The sequence below is a fragment of the Oreochromis niloticus genome, linkage group LG13 (assembly GCF_001858045.2).
Source record: "Oreochromis niloticus isolate F11D_XX linkage group LG13, O_niloticus_UMD_NMBU, whole genome shotgun sequence".
In the NCBI taxonomy this organism is placed as follows: domain Eukaryota; kingdom Metazoa; phylum Chordata; class Actinopteri; order Cichliformes; family Cichlidae; genus Oreochromis; species Oreochromis niloticus.
Genome location: NC_031978.2, coordinates 21,994,940 through 22,007,245, shown reverse-complemented (window position 1 = coordinate 22,007,245; position 12,306 = coordinate 21,994,940). Strand labels below are relative to the sequence as shown.

General features: G+C 41.7%; 2 protein-coding genes across 3 annotated transcripts; one reads left to right on the top strand and one right to left on the bottom strand.

Moving 5' to 3' along the window:
* The first annotated feature begins 1,011 nt into the window (after positions 1 to 1,011).
* On the top strand, positions 1,012 to 8,839 carry oit3 (oncoprotein induced transcript 3). The gene is made up of 9 exons (XM_005473993.4): positions 1,012 to 1,167; positions 2,536 to 2,910; positions 2,999 to 3,109; positions 4,124 to 4,246; positions 4,355 to 4,477; positions 5,561 to 5,721; positions 5,879 to 6,291; positions 7,257 to 7,356; positions 7,527 to 8,839. The coding sequence occupies exons 2-9, from the start codon at positions 2,667 to 2,669 to the stop codon at positions 7,677 to 7,679; spliced, it is 1,428 nt and encodes a 475-aa protein (XP_005474050.2). The 5' UTR covers positions 1,012 to 1,167; positions 2,536 to 2,666; the 3' UTR covers positions 7,680 to 8,839.
* pla2g12b (phospholipase A2, group XIIB) lies at positions 8,600 to 11,075 on the bottom strand. Of its 2 annotated transcripts, none has more exons than XM_005473994.4 (4): positions 10,347 to 11,075; positions 9,847 to 9,935; positions 9,561 to 9,726; positions 8,600 to 9,450 (listed from the first exon to the last, which is right to left on the bottom strand). In XM_005473994.4, exons 1-4 carry the CDS (start codon positions 10,951 to 10,953, stop codon positions 9,332 to 9,334), a joined length of 981 nt encoding a protein of 326 aa, XP_005474051.1. In that variant the 5' UTR covers positions 10,954 to 11,075; the 3' UTR covers positions 8,600 to 9,331. The 2 variants fall into 2 exon arrangements, with proteins under 2 accessions (XP_005474051.1, XP_003441208.1); XM_003441160.5 differs by having other exon boundaries at positions 9,859 to 9,935; positions 10,347 to 11,073.
* Positions 11,076 to 12,306: the final 1,231 nt, after the last annotated feature.

The window sequence follows — 12,306 nt, the reverse complement described above, 5'->3', positions numbered from 1 at the left end:
TTGGAAGAATTACACAAACGGGGAGAAAATTCAAACTCCACATAGAAAGCCCAGCCTGGAGTTGAACCCCGGACCTTCTTGCTGTGAAATGACAGTGTTAAACACCATCGTGCCACCCTCTTTAACTCCATAATATTAAAAATCAAGCCTAAAAGAAAACATTGATCCTTAAGGCAAAAGTATTCCTTTTAAGAAAAGTCATGAAGTCAAACTATAGTGACTTAATCAGATTATGACTCAGTTGTCCACCTACATAACCCTAAAAATCTGGCCTTTAAATAGGAGAAATTAAGAGCATTACATAAAGGAGCAAATAAGGTTTTATAATACATAAAAACATATAGTTTATGACAGTCTTGCACTGTTCTAAAATACAATGCTGATTCAGTCCATTTGTTCCCCAGAGACTTGCAGCCAGGAGGGCTAACGACGTCTTACTTACAGAACTAAGTGTTCTGACTCATTTCTTCTAACTACCTCATGGATTAATGTCTCCACTGAGTTAATTACATAATGAGACACAAAAACTGCAAGGCTCGGGTTGGCTTCTGCAGGTTTTAAATGAAAAGGGCAAAGCTATAGATACTTTTTTGGCCTGAAAAACCTACGAGCACACGTTCACTCTGCTGGATCAATTTGTCCTCACCAAAGGTCTCGCTGCGCTAAATTTTGAGTGTGCAAACCTCGCTGTCACCTCCTTGAAGTGAAAGATGCTTCAGCGCGACGCTAAGCAGTTTAATCAGATCGGTTTAACGCTCCTCGAGATTAGATCACCACTCGTTATTTCAACGAGCTTTAAATCAGGAAGAAAGAAAAGACAGACGTGTCTCAAGCTCCAGTCAGAAAACATGTGTTGGATATTTTAAAGGCATGTGTGGTGTAAAAATAGTTTTCTGATGGAAACAATGGGAGGATGGTCCTGTTACTGGATTTGGGGAGCAGAAGGTCAGGGATTCAAGGTGAGAGAGGGACATGACAATTTGACAAAGATAAGAGGTGACTATTAAAAACAGACTTCCTCAAAAAAGATGAACCAGAAGTGCCGCACATACACAAACACACTCAGGCCTGAGCTTGGATCTTCTAACCAACAGCGAGAAAGCAGATCATGATTTTTTTTGGTAATTACCGGTCTGGCGCTGGAGATTGTTGCAGTTGCAAGTGTAGGTAAGTGGATTATGCAATTTTCTATACTTGCGTCCAAAATAAGCAGGTAATAAAAACGCCTTTACTGTGATTAAAAGCAACGTGAGTGCGTAATGGTCAAATTTAATGGTCAAGCTGCCAAAAGCATTATTGTAGTTTTTACGTAACTCTAAAGAAAAGTCAGATAAGTGCAGTTTTGGGGTACATTTAATGCTCAGGTGAGTTTTTAAGCAGAGTAGCAGTGTTACTGGAAAACCAGGCACAGAGCAATAAACGATGTCGGACTCTGGCCACACAAGAAGTTGTTAGAGTGATCAGGTCATTCTTGTTTTGTCCACATTAATAAAATATCACTAGCTTTAACCTTTAACAAAAAATATGTGATATGAAAGAGAGTAAGTTTGTGCACTGTTGCTCTTCATCTTCATTTGTACAGACAAGATCAGGTCAGACATGGCTCCATATTCTCCCAAAAGCCTTATTAAGTTATTCATGCCCCATCTGGAAGATTTAATGCTCCCATTAGCATACATCCGCATGAGTCAGCTATGTCCTTTGCCCCTTCTGTGCTGTTGGAGCCGGGGCACATTTGGTCAGTCGTACGTCTCTCAGAAATGGCCATTAATGCTGTCAAAAGACTCAGACTGCGGATTGATCTGTCTGCTTTTACTGGAGCAGCGTGGTGACAAGATGTACTGTCCATTAGTTGGCGGAGGCCTATATAGTCACAAAATTAGACAAATAGCACAGTCTGCACTGTACTGTATGTGTCTGCCTTCACGTCTCTGGTCAGCTTCATTCTCTGTCAGGTGTCACACACAAAGCACTTCCATGATCCGTCTGTTTATTCAGCCCTGCGAATACTGTCTGTTAAACCCTTCTTTTACTCTCATTGCCCACTCCCTCATGCTGTCACCTTTTGTTTTATGTCTGCCCCTTAATTACACTGTTAAAAAGGGCATGAAGAAGGGAAATACTATTGATCGTTTTCCTGCACTTTGTTTATTCTCCCTGTTCAGTTGCTCTCTCTTGATTCTGCTGGCAGTAGTGAAAAGAGTCACCACTGACAGAACTCATTGACTAAAGAGGCCTTTGAGGACAGCTTGTTGGCTTTTAGTCCAATTAAGGTGTTTCCATCTATCTGGCCAATCCAAAGGTTTCATGGTAACAAATGGTCAAGTGGGCAAAGTACCTAATGGTGTTAACTTGAATTCAAATATACAATAAAGCGTGCACCAAAGCCTCTTTCTGAGCCTTTATATGCCAAACTTCTTTCAAAATTATTCATCATTTACATTGTAAATGATTTATATTAAACACATTTATCTCACTTTTTAAGGATCTAATCATGTGCTGTTTATTTTCTCCCTTCCCACCACCCTACCTCAGTCTTGGACCCCTGCTCTGCGTACATCAGCTTGAACGAACCGTGGAGGAACACAGACTACCACGTCAACCAATCATCCGGCGTGCCCCTGTGTGACAGCCAGGTCTCCGGTGAATGGTATCGCTTCACAGGCATGGCCGGGGATGCCATGCCCACCTTCTGCATCTCCGAGAATCACTGTGGCACACACGCCCCCATTTGGCTCAATGGCAGCCATCCAAAGCTCCATGAGGGCATCATCACCCTGCCTGTCTGCGCCAGCTTCAGCAACAACTGCTGCCAGTGGAACGCCAGCGTGGATGTGAAGGCCTGTCCTGGAGGATACTTTGTGTACCGCCTGCCAAGGCCCTCAGTCTGCTTCCATGTGTACTGTGGCCGTGAGTGAGCATGTCGGATGTGACATCTGTTCGTTCGTGAGATGCTTTTTTCAGTAGCCTGACTTTGTTGTTTTTGTGTGTTGCAAAGATTTCTACGATATTTGCGACGAGGCCGATTGCACGGGTCCCAGGTGTCCGCAGTCTGACTGCCGCTGCGCCCCTGGAAATGTCCTGGGACCAGATGGACAGACATGCCTGGGTGAGACATGCAGAGAGGGAGGAAGTGAAGGGGACAGATAAGTTGTGCAACAGACAGAGATAAGCGGGAACACGGAAGACAGATAGGCTGGAAATGTTTCGTGGAAAACAACAAGAAAAATCAATCCAGCTGGAGTTGCAGTCGGTTCACCCAACTGTTTTATTTTCTAATTAAGCTGTTCCTATGTTATTCCTCATTTATTCAACGTAATATCCAATGGCAAGTGGGGTGATGATTGCTGCTCTATGTATTTATATCACCTATAGCATGATCATTTGTACAATACGTTCATTCACAAAGAGATTGGTATACTAAGGTATAAAGTATACAAATATAAATATATTAATATTTAAGTCTTATCTTGTGTGTTGGTTCACTCATATCCCCAAATCGTTCATCTGGTAATCTGTTACTGTCCATTACTTATTTTTAATGAGCCTATCACAACTTCTTCAGAATATTACAATGAAAATAAAGCTTATTTTATTTTAAAGAGCAGAGCCTGATTAAAAAAAGCAACAGAAGCAATAAAACATTTTAAAATAGTGATTTATGGTATACGCTCAAGGTGAGCATCTGCAGGTGTGTGTGTTTGTGTGTGTGTGTGTGTGTGTGTGTGTGGCATACTGGGGCTTAATGATGGTTGACAGGCATGCTAGGGCAGCTTGGCCAGTTTGAAATTTACCATAATCTCATTATTCATCCATCTACCAAATCTGCCAGTCCTCACCTCAGTAATTACTTTCTCATTTCTTCATTCTCGCTCACTCTTTCTTCACTCTCTTGCACTCTCACTTTTGTTTCACCGCACACTTTTATTTCATCCATCATTATTTCTTTACCGGCCCTCTCAGGATTATAAATGCAGCTTTAAAGTCCTTTAAAGTTGATTTATCATTCCTAAGTGGATGGCCTCAAGGTGATACACTCCACTCTACCCATCTGCTGCTCAGTCATTTAAAACAAGACTCATCTGATATTAATATCTGAACCTGTGTGTGTGTGTGTGCTCAGATGTGAATGAATGCGATCAGGGCAACGGTGGCTGTGCAGAGGTATGCGTGAACACCAAAGGCTCCTGGCGCTGTGAGTGCGGACGAGGCCGTGTGCTGGATGAAGATGGACGCACCTGTAGAGGTACAGGCGCAGGCGTGTATTTATGTGTATGTGTTGTACAGAGATGAGTAAACTGGACGCAAACACACACAGCGAGCTCCAAATACTCTCCTGTTCTCTGTGTTGAAGAGATAGCAGGCTGTCATGTTAACAATGGAGGCTGCAGTCATGGCTGCTCCGCTCTGCTGGACTCCTATCAGTGCCACTGTCCCAGAGGGCTGGAGCTGGGAGAGGACAAGCGCACGTGTCAAGGTGTGTGTGTGTGTGAGTGAGAAAAAAATGGTAGATATTGGTGATAGATAATCAATCGGGCAACAGAAGCAGACGTGAAGATACATGTTTGGATTTATCTCATTTGATTTTTCAGGAGAGATATGAGGTGAGTGCATTTCTTCAGGTCATAAGTGATGTCTTTATTATTGCTGTTGTCAGGGCGATCTATAATCATATTTGCAGAGAATAACATGATTGGCCTTTTCTAGAGAGCCTTTTTTGAGAATCAAGAAAAATTGCAAAGCATACTCTGTTGTCTGTTTTTCTTTTGTCATTTATGAAAGAAGACTCCAAAGAAAAACATTTGTATCATGGTTTATTGAGCAGATTAAGCTTTTGATTAACAGTTCACTAGATAATAAATAAATATGTTCTTTTAAGTCAGAATGCAAAAACATTCACCTATTAACTTTATTTTAATCATTATTCTTGATTTATTTCTCAGTGATCAAACAAAATCAAAGCTTTTGTATTTAAATATCTTGAACAACAGTTTGCGAAAACATAAAAGGAATGATGCTGATATTCACAGTGGGGGAGCTGGAGCCAGCAAATGTTTGTTTATGGAAATATGATGTAATTGCCAAAACTGACAATTTGTTTCTTTTCCTTGCGCAACACATAAAAAAACATGTTCAGAAATTTCCAGCAAGAAAGTGATAAATCAGTAGAAACTACTAAGAAAAGTTAAGTGGCCACTAGTGGTAGAATGAAGCAGTGTCTTTGGGCGGCTGTGGCTCGGGAGATAGATCTGCTCGTCTATGTATTGGAACGTCAGTGGTTCGATGGCTCGTCCTGGCTCCTGTTGTTGCTCCTTGTTTTTCTGCTGATAGAACTCAGATCTTGACTGTCACGGTTGCTTACTTTTACTGGTTTCTCTATCATTACTTCTCGCCACAGGGCATCATGCTGTGTGATGTGGCATATGTTGTTGTATAATAATCACACAACTGTGAGATCATTTTAAGCAGCTTTTTGTTGTTTTATCCATGTAATAGTTGGTGATTTCTGTTTTATAGTGTTATAAAGAATCTGTGATATCTTTGACTCCCCCCTCTGCAGTTCCAGTCCAGTGTGATTCCAGCTCTATTACAGTATCAGTTCCTAAGGACCTTGTAGGCGGCCTGGAGCTCTTTCTCTCCAACTCATCTTGTCGGGGTGTCTCCAATGGCACACACATCAACCTCAACTTCAGCCTCAAGACATGTGGCACAGTAGTTGAGGTCAGAGGAACTGGGGTGAAATTTTTGATAGAATGTGCCCTGGGTTAAATATGTAAGCCTAAGGCTTTGAAAAATGAGCAGTGCACTTTAATATGGGTTGTTCAAGCTTGTCACTAACTGAAAAACCCATTAACGTAATGTAAATGTTCGCTCTCAGGTGACAGCTAATAAGATTGTAGGGACCAACCTGGTGACAGGTCTCCCCAGGAGCAGCCCAGGAAGCAGCGGGGACTTAATAGTCCGCACCGGCAAGTTGGTGCTCCCAGTTACCTGTGAGTTCCCCAGGGAATACCAGGTTTCAGACGGATACCAGGCAAGCCAGCGCAACTCAGCCCTCGAGCTGGAGGGCCACAGTGAGGGGGTCTTCACTTTCTCACTAGAGCTTTTTAAGGATGCCCAGTTCTCAGAGGCCTACCGAACCCCACCCCAGCTCCGCCTGCATGACTCCCTCTTCTTTGGGGTTGAGCCTAAGGAGAGAGTGGATGGTCTCTCTTCCCTGGTGGAGAGCTGCTTTGCTACACCGGGGCCCAAAGCTGACCAGGCCCTCAAGTACTACCTCATCAGAGATGGGTAAGTGTAGGTTTCATGTTATTTCATTTCATAAATACTGTATATCTACATGTGCCTTATTTGCTTCTTCAATTAATCACTGTCTGTTTTGCTGCCCTCTACTGGCCAAAGATATAATGCAATAACCTACTTTAAATTAACAATTGTCTTTAAATTTGAAGGGAGCAGATAGATGTCTGAAGAAATAATCAAAACAATCAGTCTGGTGTAAATAGCCATGCAAACAGATTTCATTTTATTTGAGCGGATGTTTAAACATGGTATTAATGGTTTTGTGGTATAAACTAAGATTTTATTTGTAATACTCACTCCGCTGACAATTTCATACATGCAGTGAACTCCTCAGATGAAGTTCTGTCCACCTTCCCTGTATAGGAGTGAATCTCAACGATAAGCCTGACAAAACCAAACCTGCTTCAAACTGTTTATGCAGAGAAATGTGCAGCTAAACTGAACTGACCATTTAAAGTGTGACGCACATACACACACACAGAAATGAGATTTCTGCCTTGCTAACAATAGAAGTGCATTGAGTTCCAGTTATTGTAGTAAATGTCATCAGTATGAGATCCCACTGCTGTGTCTTATAAAGGTCTTGGCATCAGGTGCTCAACAGTTATCGAACCGGAAATCACTCTTTCAGCTGAAAAATGTCACTCTGTCTTGTACTCGGACTAGTTCAGAAAAAAAAACAACACATAGTTTTGGGTAGAAAAATGGAAACAAAATTTTTAAAATGTATGAAAGACGCCGTTTTCCCAGTGAATGCAGAGTTTTCCTCAGCAGACACAAGCAGGTCATCACTAAATCTATATTCATGTTTGCCAACAAATGCGGCAGGCTTTCAGGACCTTGAAGCATCTAATCTCTTGATGAAGTGACTTGTTAGAAACATTTATGGATCTCTGTTTACTGCATTAAGATGCATGTGTGACTCTATTTTCTCTCTTTGGCTTCCTACGCAGATGTATTGCTGATGAAACAATGACACAGTACTCGTCAAAGGACCAGCTCTCTAAGCACTACCAGGTCCCCGTCTTCAAGTTCATTGGCAAGGACAACCAAGTGAGTAAAAGGAGCATGCTGGGAGCCAGCTGGCGAATGTGTGTGGGCTTATGCCTGCGTAGCTCTATACTGCAAAGACTGTATTAATAGACCATGTGAATTAGCAGTATCCTTTACACTGTGAAGGCAGTCTCAAAATATCAAAACAAGCTTGCTTCCTCTGTTTACAGCAAGTGTTCCTGCACTGCCAGGTGCTAGTGTGCCGGGCAGGAGACTCCCGCTGTGCTCAGCGCTGTCGGGGACGAGTCCGACGGGAGGTTCAGACGGATGAACCTCAGGAGCAGCACGCATTGAGCGCAGGCCCCATCATTATCCTGCCTTAATCATGGCAATTATACAATGCTATCAACACAAACATCAACAAAAAAGCCATGAAATTAAACAATCAGCACAGTTGCATTTAAACTGAAGTGAACACTTTATGGTTTTTCTCACTTTCTGTCATACGTACACTATTAGAGTGGTGCTTTTCCAGATTAAACAGAGTTTGAGATAATAAAGTCAGCGTGTCAGTGTTTGTGCACGTAATCCTTATGAGCCAAAAGCTCAGATCTTAGACTGTGCTGAACACTCAGTTTCAGACTGATTTTGTACTCTTGTAATTTGTAAGATGTCAAAGAAAGGGATATCCAGCTCTGGCTATAAGAAAACCTCACCCACCTTCTACACCCACCTTTTTTTTTTTTGAGAAGAAGCCAAGCAGAAAAAGATGGCTTAAAGAGAGAGGAGCTAAAACAGCTTGAACTGACAACTGGCACCAAGGCCAGTTGTAAGATGAATAAGGATAATTTTGAGCAGCTTTAGTAGAGTCCAAAAATAAAAATATAGAGATGGACATAAGCATGATGGAACCCCTTTAAAAAGGAATCGTCCAGTTCAGTTGATCTGGTAATCCGGAGAGTAAATAAATGTAGACATAGACACAAAGAAGCCAACTGCACTGTATATATGTGTATACAGTATATCTTCCTTCTACTGTTATTTATATTGTTGGAGATAACTTTTATTCTCATTAACACATCATAACAAGTTTGCATCTGTTGGACTTGCAGCACATTATGCTCACCTTAAAGTGAATGACATTTCGATTAAAAAGCGAGAAAGGGGCCACACATCACTCATAACAGCTACTACATGAGAGATGATTTTCTGGGTCACACTTTCAGGCATTTCCCAGGCTTGATTACAGCTTAGAGACTTAGTGGATTTATGGAAGTGGTTTATTTCTCACCCCATCTCTAACTTAAAAAAACACACCCCATCTAAAACATCTATAAGATGCGTTCTGACTCATTTGCTTGGTGTAATCGATGAGGAGCACGCCACACATTACAGTGTGCTGGGAAAGAAATATCAGAACCCCGCGTCTGGAAATTATGCATGAGCTTCATCACTCCGACAATTAATCTGGAGTTAATCGTGTCAGTTTAGCTGCAATTAGTCTTTAATGTATTCATAAAAATAACAAATAACTGGCAAATAACTTACATCAAGCATTAACATAGTAGGCATTAGATTTACATGACACTGACTTAAGGTTTGAGCAGCTTGACAAATTTAAGATAGCAGCACACAAGGAGCCATGAGCACCACAGTAATTATCTGGTGTCTTTCTGTCTAGAGGAAATTAATCCGGTGACAATATCCTTTCTATCTTCCCGTCACACACTTTGTTTGGAGTCATCAAGTAATTTATGGTAATGGAGTCATAGAGTCAATTGGCCTAAAATGAGGAGCATGGCGAGTGAATATGCATGAACAATTGTGAAAAAATCCAAAGAAATTGTTCACTTAAATTCCTCTTTTATGTCTTTTTCAATCTCTGGCCTCTAAATCTTGAGAGGCTCTTGTGAGGCATCTCGTCTATGAAGGAAAAAAAAAAAGGAGAAGCCTATAAATGCACGCTATGCGTGTGGAAATACGACTCTGTTAGTTGTCTTCAAAAGCACACAGATGATGTCCATAGTGTTCTGTGTCACAGTTCATCCCTGTCCTCTCCCTCGCAGACACACGCTGCCCTCTGGCTGTTCATGTAAGGTCTGCAACCCAGAGTCCAAACTGTGTTGTAGAGAGCATCTGCCATCGATTCACAGGCTAGGAGAAAAAAAAGATGAGAGAGGAGGGAGGCTGATTTATTTATTTTTTCTACTTTGACAACTTGTGGCGATGCACAGGAAGGAAGAGGGGAAAGTTAAATATCTCACCTTGCACTTTCGAAACAAACCCCAGACTCTTCTTAAGGTCAGAGCAGATGTCATGCAGGCACGAGCGAAACCTGGAGTCACAGTCGTACTTGCTCGTACCGCAGTTTTCGTAGCACATGTCAAGCTGGTTGCAGCACTTTGTCATAGCAGGGATCCCCAGGTCAAGCTGTCAGAGATAGATTGTGTCAGCACAGTCTGCTCAAACCGAACATGTGGCTTTTACAGCCATTAAGGTTGTTAATGATATTGCTTTGAAAGCTGTTGGTGCTATGAACAGGCAACCTACAGCAGCATTCACCTGGAATCCCACCAGAGAGGTGCTGCAGCCGTTGGGCTCTGAGAGCTGGAAGCCAGGACGAGGTTGAGGAAGTTCTCCTGAGAAAACATGGAAGCTTCATTTAGGTCTTGAACTTGACTGTGTTAGCAAACAAATTTCATGAGGTGCTCCTGTTCACGAGGGAAAGCTAAACTCCCACTGATAAACAGATGCATTCAGGTTTCGGTATAAGAAGCCTGAGGCCCAGGCATGTTATCTTGGATCAATAAAGAAGTACTTTAGCTCTGATAGCAGTGGAATCAGATCTAAAAGTTTAAGTATGCTAACAAAAAAGATATCTAGTTAAGGAAGCATATTGGAAGTGGAAAACACAGTAATCATTTGAAAATCTGCTGAGGGTCAGAAATTTTTTTTGGGGGGGGGAAGCTAAAAACAACAATCTGTAAAAACTCTCAAAATCCCTTAAAGACCGGTGAACTTGAACAGAGAATTTTAAGATGGATTCTTACCATATCTTTTGCAGCGGTACTCACAAACACCATTGTGTCCACCAACCAATTCCACTAGGGAGTCGAAGTATCCGTGCGCAGTCTGGAAACTATTTCTAATAGAGTTGAGGCTCCAGCTGCTGTCTTCTTGTTCCTGTGGTGTTTTCTGGGTCTTGTTTGTCTGAACTGGTCTGATCTCATTCGCCTCTTCCCCAGAAGAAGGTCGTTCCAGGCGCTTAGCTTCTTCAGTAAAAGCTTTCATAGCAGGGCTGTCTCCAGGAGGCCCATCACTGCCTGGCACTGATTCTTTGACTGTAGCACCTTCTGCCACCACCTGGACATCTTCTTCATGTTTGTCATCTGATTGGCTACCCTTCACACCTATTTCACGCAGCGGTTTGTCACCAAAAACGCTGTTACCTGCGTTTGCCTCAGCTGAAGATGAATTACCTACTTCAACAGCAGTGACACCTTCTTTGGCTACGTCTACAGAGGCATCTTCGGCAGCAACAACTGAATCAGCAGCAGGGCCTCCGTCCTCCTTTGCGTCAGTCTGGTAGTAGCCTAAAGTGGCACACATCCCTGTGGTCAGGCAGAGGAGGAGCAGGACACCAGTCCGAAGCAGCATGGTGTCGAAGTGGCAACAATCCAAGCAGAAGTGAGGCGTCAGTAACAGGATGGGAAGAGCTTAGACTGTGAGGGACAAAAACATACTTTGCCCCGACTGTCTCTGTCAGCCAGAGCGAAGACTTTGACCTCTGATTAGATTCTGGCAGACAGCAAAGCATTCCCTCATGTCAGGGGCAAAGGCCACCCTCTATCAATCCAAAGAAAAGCTTCAATGATTACACTAATTCACTGTGATTATTTATCAAATGAGTACTGTCATCAAGGCTTTGTTCACCCAGTTATAATTGGATTTCTTTTTCTTTTTTGTTTAGCCACATGGAACTTGAACCTAGAGGAAAATCTTTTTAGGATTCCCGTTAACGCGACATATTTAATACCCCGTTAAAGGAAATACAGCATTAAATAGAAATCCTATCCATGCTGACATTTCTCAAGACATTACAAACCCCTAGACTATCTTCACTGTTTTTGATAAAGGTTACACACAGACACTTCAGCCCTGAATAAGAACAGAGGCAAACTACTGTTAATATGACATAAGAGAGTGGAAGCATAACAGCATGAACGTTTTACGATATGTTATGATTTCAAGAGTAAAAATGTTCCGCAGCTCAGTCGGAACATCACTGTGTGAAGAATACTAAGGAAATCTTTTAAGTTACACAGTGAAACCAATATGGGAATTTTGCTTTAGTGCAGGCCTCTTAATTTACTGCTGACACAATTTTCTCACAAGTCTCTGCTGCCCTCTAGTGTTTGAAGAGTAGGTTGCTCCCAGTTACTCCAGTACTTTATGTTTATTATATATAATATTAAAATTAAATTAATATTTAATATGAATATTTTAGATGGATGCTACACTGCTAGTTAATTTCTGCAACACACGACTAACTTATACACTCACATAGCATTGTATATACAGTATACATGTTATGTTATTGTATCTTATTTAAGACTTAAGCTTTAAAAATTACTGCTAGACTAAAGCATCAGTAAATATAACAAAACAATACTCATAAAGGGGATTTTGAATCTCACTGTGTTAATATCTTTGTACTTTTTCTTAGGATGCAGGATTGGAGTGAATCATTTTAAAATAGTGTTATTGTTTGCTTTCCGATACAGCTGGGAACAAAAGTTTTCTAACTAATAACACTGCACTGTTTTGTTGTCGACAGCTCCCAGATGTGAACTGATTAACATCTCTGATTATGAGTCAGCTATATCAGCAGCATGGTGCATGATGAGGATGAGGGTAGTTGAACTAAGTCTGTTAAAGAACAACAAAAAAAGCATTTTGCTTGAGTCAGAGCTCAGGCCTTAACAGAATACAGGTAGAATGAAATGACCA

Excerpts from the sequence above, each read along its gene's own strand:
- pla2g12b (XM_005473994.4), bottom strand. The coding sequence starts at position 10,953 with ATGCTGCTTCGGACTGGTGTCCTGCTCCTCCTCTGCCTGACCACAGGG. Across the intron at positions 9,936-10,346 it reads GTACCGCTGCAAAAGATATG|GAGAACTTCCTCAACCTCGT; the intron begins GTAAGAATCCAT and ends ATGTTTTCTCAG. Across the intron at positions 9,727-9,846 it reads GATTCCAGGTGAATGCTGCT|CTTGACCTGGGGATCCCTGC; the intron begins GTAGGTTGCCTG and ends TATCTCTGACAG.
- oit3 (XM_005473993.4), top strand. The coding sequence starts at position 2,667 with ATGGCCGGGGATGCCATGCCCACCTTCTGCATCTCCGAGAATCACTGT. Across the intron at positions 2,911-2,998 it reads CTTCCATGTGTACTGTGGCC|ATTTCTACGATATTTGCGAC; the intron begins GTGAGTGAGCAT and ends TGTGTTGCAAAG. Across the intron at positions 4,478-5,560 it reads GGACAAGCGCACGTGTCAAG|TTCCAGTCCAGTGTGATTCC; the intron begins GTGTGTGTGTGT and ends CCCCCTCTGCAG.